At 49.4% G+C, this 18,858-nt stretch overlaps 1 protein-coding gene across 1 annotated transcript in view; it reads right to left on the bottom strand.

Moving 5' to 3' along the window:
* Nucleotides 1–205: 205 nt before the first annotated feature.
* Nucleotides 206–18,858, bottom strand: part of ELP3 (elongator acetyltransferase complex subunit 3) — a 170,224-nt gene continuing 151,571 nt past the window's right edge. Inside the window, exon 15 of the mRNA XM_064710079.1 lies at nucleotides 206–1,001. Coding sequence (XP_064566149.1) covers nucleotides 925–1,001 — 77 coding nt within the window. The 3' untranslated portion in view covers nucleotides 206–924. The remainder of the gene's footprint in view (nucleotides 1,002–18,858) is intronic.

Raw genomic sequence — 18,858 nt, 5'->3', positions numbered from 1 at the left:
GTCTGGGATGGACAGAAGGTGCCACAACAGCCCCAATTCCCACTGGGATGAGATGATGGTGGCACCTCTGGAGATCCTCTGGGATCCCCATCCCAACCCAAATGGATCCACCTGGAGTGGAGAGCCTGTCCTAATCCTCATCCTGGAGAAGGACCAAATTTGGGAATTGTTTGGGATGGACAGAAGCAGCCGAGCCCGGTGTAAATAAAATAAACACGGAATTTATTCCCAACCAGAAAACCAAGCCCAATTTTAAACTCAGAACCAGGAAAAGCTGAAAACAGCAGAAAAAAAAAGGCATTTTTCCCACCAGGACACCCCAACTCCTGAAATTCCATCATCCTGAGGATGCAGCAGGTGAGGAGACACCTGGAATGATCCCAGAGCTGCTCTTCCCAGAGGAGATGATGCTCATTTTCAAAAAATCATGGAATTAGGAGGAACCACCTCCTAATCCATTCCATGATTTCAAAAATCATGGAATTAGGAGGAACCACCACGACCATCAAGTCCCAACTCCGATTTTTGCAGCCCATGGCTTTGGCAGAAGCAAATCCTGGGATTTATTCCTGGGATGAGCGTTGTGTCCTCCAGGATGGGCATCTCCAGGACCATCATTCCAAACATTTCACCGGGATGAGCGTTGTGTCCTCCAGGATGGGCATCTCCAGGACCATCATTCCAAACATTTCACCGGGATGAGCGTTGTGTCCTCCAGGATGGGGATCTCCAGGAACATCATTCCAAACATTTCACCGGGATGAGCGTTGTGTCCTTCAGGATGGGCATCTCCAGGAACATCATTCCAAACATTTCACCGGGATAAGCGTTGTGTCCTTCAGGATGGGCATCTCCAGGATCATCATTCCAAACATTTCACCGGGATGAGCGTTGTGTCCTTCAGGATGGGCATCTCCAGGATCATCATTCCAACCATTTCACCATGTAGGGCCCCTCCAGCTCGTAGCCGATTTTCCTGTAGTAATTCCTGGTGCCGACACCTGCCAGGAGGAGAAGAACGAGGTTTAATTAACGAGGTTTAATTAATGAGGTTTAATTAAACTCCAGGGCTCATGAATGAGCTCCACTCCAGGGCTCAGGAATGAGCTCAGCCCCACTCCAGGTGCTCCAGGAATGAGCTCAGCTCCACTCCAGGGCTCAGGAATGAGCTCAGCTCCACTCCAGGGCTCAGGGAATGAGCTCAGCTCCACTCCAGGTGCTCCAGGAATGAGCTCAGCTCCACTCCAGGGCTCTGGGAATGAGCTCAGCTCCACTCCAGGTGCTCCAAGAATGAGCTCAGCTCCACTCCAGGGCTCAGGAATGAGCTCAGCTCCACTCCAGGTGCTCCAGGAATGAGCTCAGCTCCACTCCAGGTGCTCCAGGAATGAGCTCAGCTCCACTCCAGGGCTCAGGAATGAGCTCAGCTCCACTCCAGGTGCTCCAGGAATGAGCTCAGCTCCACTCCAGGGCTCTGGGAATGAGCTCAGCTCCACTCCAGGTGCTCCAAGAATGAGCTCAGCTCCACTCCAGGGCTCAGGAATGAGCTCAGCCCCACTCCAGGGCTCAGGAATGAGCTCAGCTCCACTCCAGGGCTCTGGGAATGAGCTCAGCTCCACTCCAGGGCTCAGGAATGAGCTCAGCTCCACTCCAGGGCTCAGGAATGAGCTCAGCTCCACTTCAGGGCTCTGGGAATGAGCTCAGCTCCACTCCAGCCCCCGGAGCTGTTCCAGGGCTCAGGAATGAGCTCAGCTCCACTCCAGGGGCTCCAGGAATGAGCTCAGCTCCACTCCAGGGCTCCGAGAACAAGCTCAGCTCCACTCCAGGGCTCAGGAATGAGCTCAGCTCCACTCCAGGTGCTCCAGGAATGAGCTCAGCTCCACTCCAGGGCTCTGGGAATGAGCTCAGCTCCACTCCAGGGCTCAGGAATGAGCTCAGCTCCACTCCAGGGCTCCAAGAATGAGCTCAGCTCCACTCCAGGTGCTCCAAGAATGAGCTCAGCTCCACTCCAGCCCCCGGAGCTGTTCCTGGGCTCTGGGAACGAGCTCAGCTCCACTCCAGGTGCTCCAGGAATGAGCTCAGCTCCACTCCAGCCCCCGGAGCTGTTCCAGGGCTCAGGAATGAGCTCAGCTCCACTCCAGGTGCTCCAGGAATGAGCTCAGCTCCACTCCAGGTGCTCCAGGAATGAGCTCAGCTCCACTCCAGGGGCTCCAGGGGTTTTGCTTTGGAAGAGCAAAACCAAAACCTTGGCTTTCCAAGGCACAACTGGAAATTCCTCACCCTGCAGCTTCAGGGCGTAAAGTATTGATAAATATTCCACACCCAACCACGGCAGAGCAGGATCCATCCAGATCCAGATCCAGCCTTGGCTTTCCAAGGCACAACTGCCCAAATTCCCCACCCTGCAGCTTCAGGAGAGGGACTGAACGTTAAATATTGATAAATAATCCACACCCAACCATTGCAGAGCTCAGCAGATTCATTCATTCTGGATTCATCCAGATCCAGACCCAGATCCAGCAGCAGGACAGAGGCTCCGATCCCACCTGCCTGGATGCAAACCCACGGCCAGGAGCTCTCCTGGAAGGGCTCCATGGCGCTGGATCTCTTCCCAAATAATTTCCATTCTGATTTACCCCAAACACCCCAGAGCTGGTGGGACCTGTCCAGGCAGAACCTTCAGGTGTATTCCATGGAATGGAAACCCTCCAAGAAATATCCCAGAAGGACTCTCCTGCAGGATGGGAAGAGTAAACCCAAAACCTTGGCTTTCCAAGGCACAACTGGAAATTCCTCACCCTGCAGCTTCAGGGTGTTCAATATTGATAAATATTCCACACCCAACCATGGCAGAGCGGGATCCATCCAGATCCAGCCTTGGCTTTCCAAGGCAGAACTGGAAATTCCTCACCCTGCAGCATCAGGAGAGGGATTGAACTTTAAATATTGATAAATAATCCACACCCAACCATGGCAGAGCGGGATCCATCCAGATCCAGATCCAGCCTTGGCTTTCCAAGGCAGAACTGGCCAAATTCCTCACCCTGCAGCTTCAGAAGAGGGACTGAACGTTAAATATTGTTAAATAATCCACACCCAACCACAGCAGAGCTCAGCAGATTCATCATTCTGGATTCATCCAGATCCAGACTCAGACCCAGCAGCAGGACAGCGGCTCCGATCCCACCTGCCTGGATGCAAACCCACGGCCAGGAGCTCTCCTGGAAGGGCTCCATGGCTCTGGATCTCTTCCCAAATAATTTCCATTCTGATTTACCCCAAACACCCCAGAAATGGTGGGACCTGTCCAGGCAGAACCTTCCCGTGTGCTCCATGGAATGGAAACCCTCCAAGAAATATCCCAGAAGGACTCTCCTGCAGAATTGGAAGAGTAAACCCAAAACCTTGGCTTTCCAAGGCAGAACTGGAAATTCCTCACCCTGCAGCTTCAGGGCGTAAAGTATTGATAAATATTCCACACCCAACCACGGCAGAGCGGGATCCATCCAGATCCAGATCCAGATCCAGCCTTGGCTTTCCAAGGCACAACTGGCCAAATTCCTCACCCTGCAGCTTCAGGAGAGGGACTGAACGTTAAATATTGATAAATAATCCACATCCAACCACAGCAGAGCTCAGCAGATTCATTCATTCTGGATTCATCCAGACCCAGATCCAGCAGCAGGACACAGGCTCCGATCCCACCTGCCTGGATGGAAACCCACGGCCAGGAGCTCTCCTGGAAGGGCTCCATGGCTCTGGATCTCTTCCCAAATAATTTCCATTCTGATTTACCCCGAACACCCCAGAAATGGTGGGACCTGTCCAGGCAGAACCTTCAGGTGTATTCCAGAGAAAGGAAACTCTCCAAGAAATATCCCAGAAGGACTCTCCTGCAGAATTGGAAGAGCAAAACCAAACCCTTGGCTTTCCAAGGCAGAACTGGCCAAATTCCTCACCCTGCAGCTTCTGGGAGTTAAATATTGATAAATATTCCACACCCAACCATGGCAGAGCGGGATCCATCCAGATCCAGATCCAGCCTTGGCTTTCCAAGGCACAACTGCCCAAATTCCTCACCCTGCAGCTTCAGGAGAGAGATTGAACGTTAAATATTGATAAATAATCCACACCCAACCATTGCAGAGCTCAGCAGATTCATTCATTCTGGATCCATCCAGATCCAGATCCAGCAGCAGGACCGAGGCTCCAATCCCACCTGCCTGGATGCAAACCCACGGCCAGGAGCTCTCCTGGAAGGGCTCCATGGCTCTGGATCTCTTCCCAAATAATTTCCATTCTGATTTACCCCAAACACCCCAGAGCCAGCAGGACCTGTCCATGCAGAACCTTCCCATGTGCTCCAAGGAATGGAAACCCTCCAAGAAATATCCCAGAAGGACTCTCCTGCAGGATTGGAAGAGTAAACCCAAAACCTTGGCTTTCCAAGGCACAACTGCCAAAATTCCTCACTCTGCAGCTTCAGGGTGTTCAATATTGTTAAATATTCCACACCCAACCATGGCAGAGCGGCATTCATCCAGATCCAGATCCAGCCTTGGCTTTCCAAGGCACAACTGCCCAAATTCCTCACCCTGCAGCTTCAGGAGAGGGACTGAACGTTAAATATTGATAAATAATCCACACCCAACGACAGCAGAGCTCAGCAGATTCATTAATTCGGGATCCATCCAGACCCAGATCCAGCAGCAGGACAGAGGCTCCGATCCCACCTGCCCGGATGCAAACCCACAGCCAGGAGCTCTCCTGGAAGGGCTCCATGGCTCTGGATCTCTTCCCAAATAATTTCCATTCTGATTTACCCCAAACACCCCAGAAATGGTGGGACCTGTCCATGCAGAACCTTCAGGTGTTTTCCAGAGAAAGCAAAATCTCCAAGAAATATCCCAGAAGGACTCTCCTGCAGGATTAGAAGAGCAAAACCAAAACCTTGGCTTTCCAAGGCAGAACTGCCCAAATTCCTCACCCTGCAGCCTCAGGGTGTTAAATATTGTTAAATATTCCACACCCAACCATGGCAGAGCGGGATTCATCCAGATCCAGACCCAGCCTTGGCTTTCCAAGGCAGAACTGGCCAAATTCCTCACCCTGCAGCTTCAGGAGAGGGATTTGACGTTAAATATTGATAAATAATCCACACCCAACCATCGCAGAGCTCAGCAGATTCATTCATTCGGGATTCATCCAGACCCAGACCCAGCAGCAGGACAGAGGCTCCGATCCCACCTGCCTGGATGGAAACCCACGGCCAGGAGCTCTCCTGGAAGGGCTCCATGGCTCTGGATCTCTTCCCAAATAATTTCCATTCTGATTTACCCCAAACACCCCAGAGCTGGCAGGACCTGTCCATGCAGAACCTTCCTGTGTATTCCAGGGAATGGAAACTCACCATGAAATATCCCAGAAGGACTCTCCTGCAGGATGGGAAGAGCAAAACCAAAACCTTGGCTTTCCAAGGCAGAACTGCCCAAATTCCTCACCCTGCAGCTTCAGGGAGTTCAATATTGTTAAATAATCCACACCCAACCACGGCAGAGCGGGATCCATCCAGATCCAGACCCAGCAGCAGGACAGAAGCACCAATCCCACCTGCCTGGATGCAAACCCACGGCCAGGAGCTCTCCTGGAAGGGCTCCATGGCTCTGGGGCTCTGATCTCTTCCCAAACCTTTTCTGCTCTGATTTATCCCATACACCCCAGAAATGGTGGGACCTGTGCAGGCAGAACCTTCCTGTGTATTCCAGGGAAAGGAAACTCTCCAAGAAATATCCCAAAAGAACTCTCCTGCAGGATTGGAAGAGCAAAACCAAAACCTTGGCTTTCCAAGGCAGAACTGGAAATTCCTCACCCTGCAGCTTCAGGGCGTTCAATATTGATAAATAATCCACACCCAACCACGGCAGAGCGGGATCCATCCAGATCCAGACCCAGCAGCAGGACAGAGGCTCCGATCCCACCTGCCTGGATGCAAACCCACGGCCAGGAGCTCTCCTGGAAGGGCTCCATGGCTCTGGATCTCTTCCCAAATAATTTCCATTCTGATTTACCCCAAACACCCCAGAAATGGTGGGACCTGTCCAGGCAGAACCTTCCTGTGTATTCCATGGAATGGAAACCCTTCAAGAAATATCCCAGAAGGACTCTCCTGCAGGATGGGAAGAGCAAAACCAAAACCTTGGCTTTCCAAGGCAGAACTGGAAATTCCTCACCCTGCAGCTTCGGGGTGTTCAATATTGTTAAATAATCCACACCCAACCATGGCAGAGTGGGATCCATCCAGATCCAGATCCAGCAGGAGGACAGAGGCTCCGATCCCACCTGCCTGGATGCAAACCCACGGCCAGGAGCTCTCCTGGAAGGGCTCCATGGCTCTGGATCTCTTCCCAAATAATTTCCATTCTGATTTACCCCAAACACCCAGAAATGGTGGGACCTGTCCATGCAGAACCTTCCTGTGTATTCCATGGAATGGAAACTCACCAAGAAATATCCCAAAGGAACTCTCCTGCAGGATTGGAAGAGTAAGACCAAAACCTTGGCTTTCCAAGGCAGAACTGCCCAAATTCCTCACCCTGCAGCTTCAGGGAGTTAAATATTGTTAAATATTCCACACCCAACCATGGCAGAGCGGGATTCATCCAGATCCAGCCTTGGCTTTCCAAGGCACAAGTGGCCAAATTCCTCACCCTGCAGCTTCAGGAGAGGGATTTGATGTTAAATATTGATAAATAATCCACACCCAACCATGGCAGAGCGGGATTCATCCAGATCCAGCCTTGGCTTTCCAAGGCACAACTGGCCAAATTCCCCACCCTGCAGCTTCAAGAGAGGGACTGAACGTTAAATATTGGTAAATAATCCACACCCAACCATTGCAGAGCTCAGCAGATTCATTCATTCGGGATCCATCCAGATCCAGACCCAGCAGGAGGACAGAGGCTCTGATCCCACCTGCCTGGATGGAAACCCACGGCCAGGAGCTCTCCTGGAAGGGCTCCATGGCACTGGATCTCTTCACAAACATTTTCTGCTCTGATTTATCCCAAACACCCCAGAAATGGTGGGACCTGTCCAGGCAGAACCTTCCCGTGTATTCCAGAGAAAGCAAACCCACCAAGAAATATCCCAGAAGGACTCTCCTGCAAGATTGGAAGAGCAAAACCAAAAACCTTGGCTTTCCAAGGCACAACTGCCCACATTCCTCACCCTGCAGCTTCAGGACAGGGGTTGAACGTTAAATATTGATAAATAATCCACACCCAACGACAGCAGAGCTCAGCAGATTCATTCATTCTGGATCCATCCAGACCCAGATCCAGCAGGAGGACAGAGGCTCCGATCCCACCTGCCTGGACGGAAACCCACGGCCAGGAGCTCTCCTGGAAGGGCTCCATGGCTCTGGATCTCTTCCCAAATAATTTCCATTCTGATTTACCCCAAACACCCCAGAGCCAGCAGGACCTGTGCAGGCAGAACCTTCCTGTGTATTCCAGAGAAAGCAAACCCTCCAAGAAATATCCCAGAAGGACTCTCCTGCAGGATTAGAAGAGCAAAACCAAAACCTTGGCTTTCCAAGGCAGAACTGGCCAAATTCCTCACCCTGCAGCTTCAGGGAGTTCAATATTGTTAAATATTCCACACCCAACCACGGCAGAGCGCGATCCATCCAGATCCAGACCCAGCAGGAGGACAGAGGCTCCGATCCCACCTGCCTGGATGCAAACCCACGGCCAGGAGCTCTCCTGGAAGGGCTCCATGGCTCTGGATCTGTTCCCAAATAATTTCCATTCTGATTTACCCCAAACACCCCAGAAATGGTGGGACCTGTCCATGCAGAACCTTCAGGTGTATTCCAGGGAAAGGAAATCCTCCAAGAAATATCCCAGAAGGACTCTCCTGCAGGATGGGAAGAGCAAAACCAAAACCTTGGCTTTCCAAGGCAGAACTGGCCAAATTCCTCACCCTGCAGCTTCAGGGTGTTCAATATTGTTAAATATTCCACACCCAACCACGGCAGAGCGGGATTCATCCAGATCCAGACCCAGCAGCAGGACAGAGGCTCCGATCCCACCTGCCTGGATGGAAACCCACGACCAGGAGCTCTCCTGGAAGGGCTCCATGGCTCTGGATCTCTTCCCAAATAATTTCCATTCTGATTTACCCCAAACACCCCAGAGCCAGCAGGACCTGTGCAGGCAGAACCGTCAGGTGTATTCCAGGGAAAGGAAACCCTCCAAGAAATATCCCAGAAGGACTCTCCTGCAGGATTGGAAGAGCAAACCCAAAACCTTGGCTTTCCAAGGCAGAACTGGAAATTCCTCACCCTGCAGCTTCAGGGCGTTCAATATTGATAAATATTCCACACCCAACCATGGCAGAGCGGGATTCATCCAGATCCAGATCCAGCCTTGGCTTTCCAAGGCACAACTGGCCAAATTCCTCACCCTGCAGCTTCAGGAGAGGGATTTGATGTTAAATATTGATAAATAATCCACACCCAACCACAGCAGAGCTCAGCAGATTCATTCATTCGGGATTCATCCAGATCCAGATCCAGATCCAGCAGGAGGACAGAGGCTCCGATCCCACCTGCCTGGATGCAAACCCACGGCCAGGAGCTCTCCTGGAAGGGCTCCATGGCTCTGGATCTCTTCCCAAATAATTTCCATTCTGATTTACCCCAAACACCCCAGAAATGGTGGGACCTGTGAAGGCAGAACCTTCCCGTGTTTTCCAGAGAAAGGAAACTCTCCAAGAAATATCCCAAAAGGACTCTCCTGCAGGATTGGAAGAGCAAACCCAAAACCTTGGCTTTCCAAGGCACAACTGGAAATTCCTCACCCTGCAGCTTCAGGGTGTTCAATATTGTTAAATATTCCACACCCAACCATGGCAGAGTGGGATCCATCCAGATCCAGATCCAGCCTTGGCTTTCCAAGGCACAACTGGCCAAATTCCTCACCCTGCAGCTTCAGGGCATTAAATATTGTTAAATATTCCACACCCAACCATGGCAGAGCGGGATCCATCCAGACCCAGATCCAGCAGGAGGACAGAGGCTCCGATCCCACCTGCCTGGATGCAAACCCACGGCCAGGAGCTCTCCTGGAAGGGCTCCATGGCTCTGGATCTCTTCCCAAATAATTTCCATTCTGATTTATCCCAAACACCCCAGAAATGGTGGGACCTGTGCAGGCAGAACCTTCCTGTGTATTCCAGAGAAAGCAAACCCTCCAAGAAATATCCCAGAAGGACTCTCCTGCAGGATTAGAAGAGCAAAACCAAAACCTTGGCTTTCCAAGGCAGAACTGGCCAAATTCCTCACCCTGCAGCTTCAGGAGAGGGATTTGACGTTAAATATTGATAAATAATCCACACCCAACGACAGCAGAGCTCAGCAGATTCATTCATTCTGGATTCATCCAGATCCAGACCCAGCAGGAGGACAGAAGCACCGATCCCACCTGCCTGGATGGAAACCCACGGCCAGGAGCTCTCCTGGAAGGGCTCCATGGCTCTGGATCTCTTCCCAAATAATTTCCATTCTGATTTACCCCAAACACCCCAGAAATGGTGGGACCTGTCCAGGCAGAACCTTCAGGTGTTTTCCATGGAATGGAAACCCTCCAAGAAATATCCCAGAAGGACTCTCCTGCAGGATGGGAAGAGCAAAACCAAAACCTTGGCTTTCCAAGGCAGAACTGCCCAAATTCCTCACCCTGCAGCTTCAGGGAGTTCAATATTGTTAAATATTCCACACCCAACCATGGCAGAGCGGGATCCATCCAGATCCAGCCTTGGCTTTCCAAGGCACAACTGGCCAAATTCCTCACCCTGCAGCTTCAGGAGAGGGATTGAACATTAAATATTGATAAATAATCCACACCCAACGACAGCAGAACTCAGCAGATTCATTCATTCTGGATTCATCCAGATCCAGACCCAGCACCAGGACAGAGGCTCCGATCCCACCTGCCTGGATGCAAACCCACGGCCAGGAGCTCTCCTGGAAGGGCTCCATGGCTCTGGGTCTCTTCCCAAACATTTTCTGCTCTGATTTATCTCGAACACCCCAGAAATGGTGGGACCTGTTCATGCAGAACCTTCCTGTGTATTCCATGGAATGGAAACCCTTCAAGAAATATCCCAGAAGGACTCTCCTGCAGGATTAGAAGAGCAAAACCAAAACCTTGGCTTTCCAAGGCAGAACTGGCCAAATTCCTCACCCTGCAGCTTCAGGGCGTTCAATATTGATAAATATTCCACACCCAACCATGGCAGAGCGGGATCCATCCAGATCCAGATCCAGCCTTGGCTTTCCAAGGCAGAACTGGCCAAATTCCTCACCCTGCAGCTTCAGGAGAGGGATTGAATGTTAAATATTGATAAATAATCCACACCCAACCATGGCAGAGCTCAGCAGATTCATTCATTCGGGATTCATCCAGATCCAGATCCAGATCCAGCAGGAGGACAGAGGCTCCGATCCCACCTGCCTGGATGGAAACCCACGGCCAGGAGCTCTCCTGGAAGGGCTCCATGGCTCTGGATCTCTTCCCAAATAATTTCCATTCTGATTTACCCAAACACCCCAGAAATGATGGGACCTGTGCAGGCAGAACCTTCCTGTGTATTCCAAGGAATGGAAACCCTCCAAGAAATATCCCAAAAGAACTCTCCTGCAGGATTGGAAGAGCAAAACCCAAACCTTGGCTTTCCAAGGCACAACTGGAAATTCCTCACCCTGCAGCTTCAGGGCGTTCAATATTGTTAAATATTCCACACCCAACCATGGCAGAGCGGGATCCATCCAGATCCAGACCCAGCAGCAGGACAGAGGCTCCAATCCCACCTGCCTGGATGCAAACCCACGGCCAGGAGCTCTCCTGGAAGGGCTCTCTGGCTCTGGATCTCTTCCCAAATAATTTCCATTCTGATTTACCCCAAACACCCCAGAAATGGTGGGACCTGTGCAGGCAGAACCTTCCCGTGTTTTCCATGGAATGGAAACCCTCCAAGAAATATCCCAGAAGGACTCTCCTGCAGGATGGGAAGAGCAAACCCAAAACCTTGGCTTTCCAAGGCAGAACTGGAAATTCCTCACCCTGCAGATTCAGGAGAGGGATTGAACGTTAAATATTGGTAAATAATCCACAACCAACCACAGCAGAGCTCAGCAGATTCATTCATTCGGGATCCATCCAGATCCAGATCCAGATCCAGATCCAGCAGCAGGACAGAGGCTCCGATCCCACCTGCCTGGATGCAAACCCACGGCCAGGAGCTCTCCTGGAAGGGCTCCATGGCTCTGGATCTCTTCCCAAATAATTTCCATTCTGATTTACCCCAAACACCCCAGAAATGGTGGGACCTGTGAAGGCAGAACCTTCCCGTGTTTTCCAGAGAAAGGAAACTCTCCAAGAAATATCCCAGAAGGACTCTCCTGCAAGATTGGAAGAGCAAAACCAAAAACCTTGGCTTTCCAAGGCACAACTGCCCACATTCCTCACCCTGCAGCTTCAGGGTGTTCAATATTGATAAATATTCCACACCCAACCATGGCAGAGCGGGATTCATCCAGATCCAGATCCAGCCTTGGCTTTCCAAGGCACAACTGCCCAAATTCCTCACCCTGCAGCTTCAGGAGAGGGACTGAACGTTAAATATTGATAAATAATCCACACCCAACCCTCCAGATCCCGCTCCAGGTCCAGCAGAAGGAGGGCAGAGGCTCCGGTCCCACCTCCCTGGATGCAAACCCACGGCCAGGAGCTCTCCTGGAAGGGCTCCATGGCTCTGGATCTCTTCCCAAATAATTTCCATTCTGATTTACCCCAAACACCCCAGAGCTGGTGGGACCTGTCCAGGCAGAACCTTCAGGTGTATTCCACGGAAAGGAAACCCTCCAAGAAATATCCCAGAAGGACTCTCCTGCAGGATTGGAAGAGCAAACCCAAAACCTTGGCTTTCCAAGGCAGAACTGCCCAAATTCCTCACCCTGCAGCCTCAGGGTGTTAAATATTGTTAAATATTCCACACCCAACCATGGCAGAGCGGGATTCATCCAGATCCAGACCCAGCCTTGGCTTTCCAAGGCAGAACTGGCCAAATTCCTCACCCTGCAGCTTCAGGAGAAGGATTGAACGTTAAATATTGATAAATAATCCACACCCAACCACAGCAGAGCTCAGCAGATTCATTCATTCTGGATCCATCCAGACCCAGATCCAGCAGCAGGACAGAGGCTCCGATCCCACCTGCCTGGATGGAAACCCACGGCCAGGAGCTCTCCTGGAAGGGCTCCATGGCTCTGGATCTCTTCCCAAATAATTTCCATTCTGATTTACCCCAAACACCCCAGAAATGGTGGGACCTGTCCATGCAGAACTTTCCTGTGTATTCCATGGAATGGAAACTCTCCAAGAAATATCCCAGAAGATCTCTCCTGCAGGATTGGAAGAGTAAACCCAAAACCTTGGCTTTCCAATGCAGAACTGGAAATTCCTCACCCTGCAGCTTCAGGGTGTTCAATATTGTTAAATATTCCACACCCAACCATGGCAGAGCGGGATCCATCCAGACCCAGATCCAGCAGCAGGACAGAGGCTCCCATCCCACCTGCCTGGATGGAAACCCACGGCCAGGAGCTCTCCTGGAAGGGCTCCATGGCACTGGATCTCTTCACAAACATTTTCTGCTCTGATTTATCCCAAACACCCCAGAGCTGGTGGGACCTGTCCAGGCAGAACCTTCAGGTGTTTTGCAGGGAAAGGAAACTCTCCAAGAAATATCCCAGAAGGACTCTCCTGCAGGATTGGAAGAGCAAAACCAAAACCTTGGCTTTCCAAGGCACAACTGGAAATTCCTCACCCTGCAGCTTCAGGGTGTTCAATATTGATAAATATTCCACACCCAACCATGGCAGAGCGGGATCCATCCAGATCCAGACCCAGCAGGAGGACAGAGGCTCTGATCCCACCTGCCTGGATGGAAACCCACGGCCAGGAGCTCTCCTGGAAGGGCTCCATGGCACTGGATCTCTTCCCAAATAATTTCCATTCTGATTTACCCCAAACACCCCAGAGCCAGCAGGACCTGTCCATGCAGAACCTTCCCATGTGCTCCAAGGAATGGAAACCCTCCAAGAAATATCCCAGAAGGACTCTCCTGCAGGATGGGAAGAGTAAGACCAAAACCTTGGCTTTCCAAGGCAGAACTGCCCAAATTCCTCACCCTGCAGCTTCAGGGAGTTAAATATTGTTAAATATTCCACACCCAACCATGGCAGAGCGGGATTCATCCAGATCCAGACCCAGCCTTGGCTTTCCAAGGCAGAACTGCCCAAATTCCTCACCCTGCAGCTTCAGGGAGTTCAATATTGTTAAATATTCCACACCCAACCATGGCAGAGCGGGATCCATCCAGATCCAGCCTTGGCTTTCCAAGGCAGAACTGGAAATTCCTCACCCTGCAGCTTCAGGAGAGGGACTGAACGTTAAATATTGATAAATAATCCACACCCAACCCTCCAGATCCCGCTCCAGGTCCAGCAGAAGGAGGACAGAGGCTCCGGTCCCACCTCTCTGGATGCAAACCCAGGGCCAGGAGCCAGGGGAGGCTTTTTGGAAGTGTCCCCTCCCTCAATCCTGGAGTGCCAAATCCTCTGCCAACAGCCACTTCCATCCCCTTTGGGAGCACAGGAACCGTGGCTAAAGCTGCTGATAAAAAACACCGAAACTTGGAATTTCCATCCCAAAAAAACGAATGAAATCCATTTGGGAAGGCTGCCTGGAGCAGGGACAGAGAGAGCGGCTGAAACCTCAGGGATAAACACGGACACGGGCACGGGACCGCGGCAGAACCAGCCCGAAAATCCAGAAATCAATCCATAAATAAATCCATAAATGAATCCATAAATAAATCCATAAATGAATCCATAAATAAATCCATAAATGAATCCATAAATAAATCCATACATCCCTAAATAAATCCATAAATGAATCCATAAATCCATAAATTAATCCATAAATAAATCCATAAATCCATAAATAAATCCATAAATTAATCCATAAATCCATAAATAAATCCCCAAATCCGTGACTCAGCCCCAGCATCCTCCAGGATCGCTCGGCCGCGGCCGCAAACGAGGATTTGTTCATTAACGACCTGCTGGGAACTCATCAAATTCCCACTGCTGAGATTCCTGAAATGCTCCAGGGACTCCATCTCCAACGTTTTTCCTGGAATTTTCCTCCAGGGTGTGGAACCCGGGCAGGTCCTGACCCGTAAATTCCTTCCCCTTTAAAATATTCCGGGATAACCTGAGCGGGGTGAGCCTGGGTGGTGCTGACGGACATGGACACGGACAGATGGACATGGACAGACAGATGGACATGGACAGACGGACAAGGACAGACGGACACGGACACGGACAGATGGACATGGACACGGACAGACGGACACGGACAGACGGACACGGACACGGACAGATGGACATGGACACGGACAGACAGATGGACACGGACAGACGGACACGGACAGACAGACATGGACACGGACACGGACAGATGGACACGGACAGACAGACGGACACGGACAGACACGGACAGACGGACACGGACAGACGGACGGACACGGACAGACGGACGGACGAGCCCCGGCCCCGGGTTTGGCGCTGCAGGAGGAATTGGCACCTTGGGAATGTGCCCGGCACACGGAGGAGCCCCGGCTGCTCATCCTGATCAATCCCAGTTGGGATTCACTGAATCCTAGTTTGGATTCACTGAATCCCAGTTTGGAGTCCCTGAATCCCAGTTTGGATTCACTGAATCCCAGTTTGGAGTCACTGAATCCCAGTTTGGATTAACTGAATTCCAGCTGGGATTCGCTGAATCCCAGTTTAGAGTCACTAAATCCCAGTCTGGATTTTCTGAATCCCAGTCTGGATTTGCTGAATCCAGTTTGGATTCACTGAATTCCAGCTGGGATTCGCTGAATCCCAGTTTAGAGTCACTAAATCCCAGTTTGGGTTTGCCAAATCCCAGTATGGAGTCCCTGAATCCCAGTCTGGATTCACTGAATCCCAGCATGGAGTCCCTGAATTCCGGTTGGGATTCGCTGAATCCCAGTTTGGATTTTCAGAATCCCAGTTTGGATTCGCCAAATTCCAGTTTGGGTTTGCTGAGTCTCAGTTTAGGTTTGTTGAATCCCAGCATGGAGTCCCTGAATTCCGGTTGGGATTCGCTGAATCCCAGTTTGGAGTAGTTGAATCCCAGTTCGGAATCACTGAATTCCAGTTTGGATTTCAGAATCCCAGTTTGGGTTTGCCGAATCCCGGTCTGGATTCACTGAATCCCAGTTTGGATTCACTAAATTCCAGTTTACAGTCACTAAATCCCAGTTTGGATTAACTGAATTCCAGCTGGGATTCGCTGAATCCCAGTATGGAGTCCCTGAATTCCAGTTTGGATTAGCTGAATTCCAGTTTGGATTTGCTGAATCCAGTTTGGACTCACTTAATCCCAGTTTGGATTCACTGAATCCCAGTCAGGAATCACTGAATTCCATTATGGATTTCAGAATCCCAGTTTGGGTTTGCTGAATCCCAGTTTGGATTCACTAAATTCCAGTTTACAGTCACTAAATCCCAGTTTGGATTAACTGAATTCCAGTCTGGATTTTCTGAATTCCAGTTTAGAGTCACTGAATTCCAGTTTGGGTTTCCTGAATCCCAGTTTGGATTTGTCGAATCCCAGTCTGGATTTTCTGAATCCCAGTTTGGATTTCAGAATCCCAGTTTGGATTCCAGTACAGATTTGCAAAATCCCAGTTTGGATTCCCTGAATTCCAGTTTGGATTCACTGAATTCCAGTTTGGATTCGCTGAATCCCAGTTTGGATTCCCTGAATTCCAGTTTGGATTCACTGAATTCCAGTTTGGATTCGCTGAATCCCAGTCCGGATTTTCTGAATCCCAGTTTAGAGTCACTAAACTCCAGTTTGGATTAACGGAATTCCAGTTTAGACTCGCTGAATCCCAGTTTGGATTCGCTCAATCCGTTTAGAGTCACTGAATTCCAGTTTGGATTCACTGAATCCCAGTTTGGATTTTCTGAATCCCAGTTTGGATTCGCTGAATTCCAGTTTGGATTTGTTGAATCCCAGTCTGGATTTTCTGAATCCCAGTTTAGGTTTGTTGAATACCAGTTTGGATTTGCTGAATTCCAGTTTGGATTAACTGAATTCCAGTCTGGATTTTCTGAATTCCAGTTTAGAGTCACTGAATTCCAGTTTGGATTAACGGAATTCCAGTTTAGAGTCACTGAATTCCAGTTTGGATTCACTGAATCCCAGTTTGGATTTTCTGAATCTCAGTTTGGATTTTCTGAATCTCAGTTTAGGTTTGTTGAATCCCAGTTTGGATTCGCTGAATTCCAGTTTGGATTTGTTTAATCCCAGTCCGGATTTTCTGAATCCCAGTTTAGAGTCTGGATTTTCTGAATCCCAGTTTAGAGTCACTAAATTCCAGTTTGGATGAACTGAATCCCAGTTTGGATTCGATGAATTCCAGTATGGAGTCCCTGAATTCCAGTTTGGATTTTCTGAATCCCAGTTTGGGTTTGCTGAATTCCAGTTGGGATTCACTGAATCCCAGTTTCGACTCGCTGAATCCCAGTCTGGATTTGCTGAATTCCAGTCTGGAATTCAGAATCCCAGTTTGGATTCGCTGAATTCCAGTTTGGATGCACTAAATCCCAGTCCGGATTTTCTGAATCCCAGTTTGGATTTTCTGAATCTCAGTTTGGATTCACTGAATCCCAGTATGGAGTCCCTGAATCCCAGTTTGGGTTTGCTGAATCCCAGTTTGGATTCGCTGAATCCCAGTTTGGATTCACTAAATTCCAGTACAGATTTGCAAAATCCCAGTTTGGATTTTCTGAATCCCAGTCTGGAGGGAGGGAGGGAGACGAAAGGAAAGGAAAGGAAATTTCAAGGAAAGGAAAGAAGAAGAAAGGAAATTCAAGAAAGGAAAGGAAATTTCAAGGAAAGGAAAGGAAATTTCAAGGAAAGGAAGGAGGAAATTTCAAGGAAAGGAAACAGGAAAGGAAAGGAAATTTAAAGGGGGAAAGGAAAGGTAAGGAAAGGAAAGGAAAGGAAAGGAAAGGAAAGGAAAGGAAAGGAAAGGAAAGGAAAGGAAAGGAAAGGAAAGGAAAGGAAAGGAAAGGAAAGGAAAGGAAAGGAAAGGAAAGGAAAGGAAAGGAAAGGAAAGGAAAGGAAAGGAAAGGAAAGATTAAGGAAAGGAAGGAAATTTCAAGGAAAGGAAGAAGTAAGAAAGAAAGGAAAAAGGAAAGGAAAGGAAAGGAAAGGAAAGGAAATTTCAAGGAAAGGAAATTTCAAGGAAAGGAAAGGAAAGGAAAGGAAAGGAAAGGAAAGGAAAGGAAAGGAAAGGAAAGGAAAGGAAAGGAAAGGAAAGGAAAGGAAAGGAAAGGAAAGGAAAGGAAAGGAAAGGAAAGGAAAGGAAAGGAAAGGAAAGGAAAGGAAAGAAAGGAAAGGAAAGGAAAGGAAAGGAAAGGAAAGGAAAGGAAAAGTAAAGGAAAGGAAAGGAAAGGAAAGGAAATTTCAAGGAAAGGAAAGGAAATTTCAAGGAAAGGAAATTTCAAGGAAATTTCAAGGAAAGGAAAGGAAAGGAAATTTCAAGGAAAGGAAAGGAAATTTCAAGGAAAGGAAAGGAAAGGAAAGGAAAGGAAATTTCAAGGAAAGGAAAGGAAAGGAAAGGAAAGGAAATTTCAAGGAAAGGAAAGGAAAGGAAAGGAAAGGAAAGGAAAGGAAAGGAAAGGAAAGGAAAGGAAAGGAAAGAAAGGAAAGGAAAGGAAAGGAAAGGAAAGGAAAGGAAAGGAAAGGAAAGGAAAGGAAAGGAAAGGAAAGGAAAAAGGAAAGGAAAGGAAAGGAAAGGAAAGGAAAGGAAAGGAAAGGAAAGGAAAGGAAAGGAAAGGAAAGGAAAGGAAATTTCAAGGAAAGGAAAGGAAAGGAAAGGAAAGGAAAGGAAGAAAGAAAGAAGGAATTCTCCATATTCCATAAGGATTCCCCACATTCCCTGTATTTTTAACCCCTCGTGGGCAGCAGAACATCAGATTTTAAAATTGTTCCTTTGAGGTTTGGGAGGGATTTTTAAAAGGGCAAAAAGGAGCAAATTTAGAGCAGAAAAAAAACCAAAAATCCACAAAAACCACCCAAAAAAAACCCAACCAAAGGCAGAGCAGGCAGCAATTCCTGGGAAACGGAAAATCGGGAATTGCAGGGCCGGGATAACGCAGGGAGGCCCCGGGGGCGTTCCCAGCTGGAACAAAGGAGCCGCTGGAGCAGAAAATGACCAGAAATGGGCAAAGAGATGAACAAAAAATGGGAATTTCTGAGCGGGGAGGGGAGGGGCAGCTCCCGATTCCCGCTGGAAGCGCTCGGAATCCCGGGAAAAGGGAAATTCCTGTTGGGAATGTTCATCCCAATGGGGCTGGGAAGGGCTTGGAATTCCAGAAAAGGAGAAATCCTTGTTGGGAATGTTCATCCCAATGGGCAGGGAAGGGCTCAGAATTCTGGGAAAAGGGAAAAAGGGAAATCCTTGTTGGGAATGTTCATCCCAATGGGCAGGGAAGGGCTCGGAATTCCGGGAAAAGGGGAAATCCCTGTTGGGAATGTTCATCCCAATGGGCAGGGAAGGGCTCGGAATCCCGGGAAAAGGGAAAAAAGGGAAATCCTTGTTGGGAATGTTCATCCCAGTGGGCAGGGAAGGGCTCGGAATTCCGGGAAATCCTTGTTGGGAATGTTCATCCCAATGGGTGGGGAA

The sequence above is a fragment of the Zonotrichia leucophrys genome, chromosome 3, assembly GCF_028769735.1.
Source record: "Zonotrichia leucophrys gambelii isolate GWCS_2022_RI chromosome 3, RI_Zleu_2.0, whole genome shotgun sequence".
In the NCBI taxonomy this organism is placed as follows: Eukaryota; Metazoa; Chordata; class Aves; order Passeriformes; family Passerellidae; genus Zonotrichia; species Zonotrichia leucophrys.
This window is presented reverse-complemented; position numbering and strand designations above follow the sequence as displayed.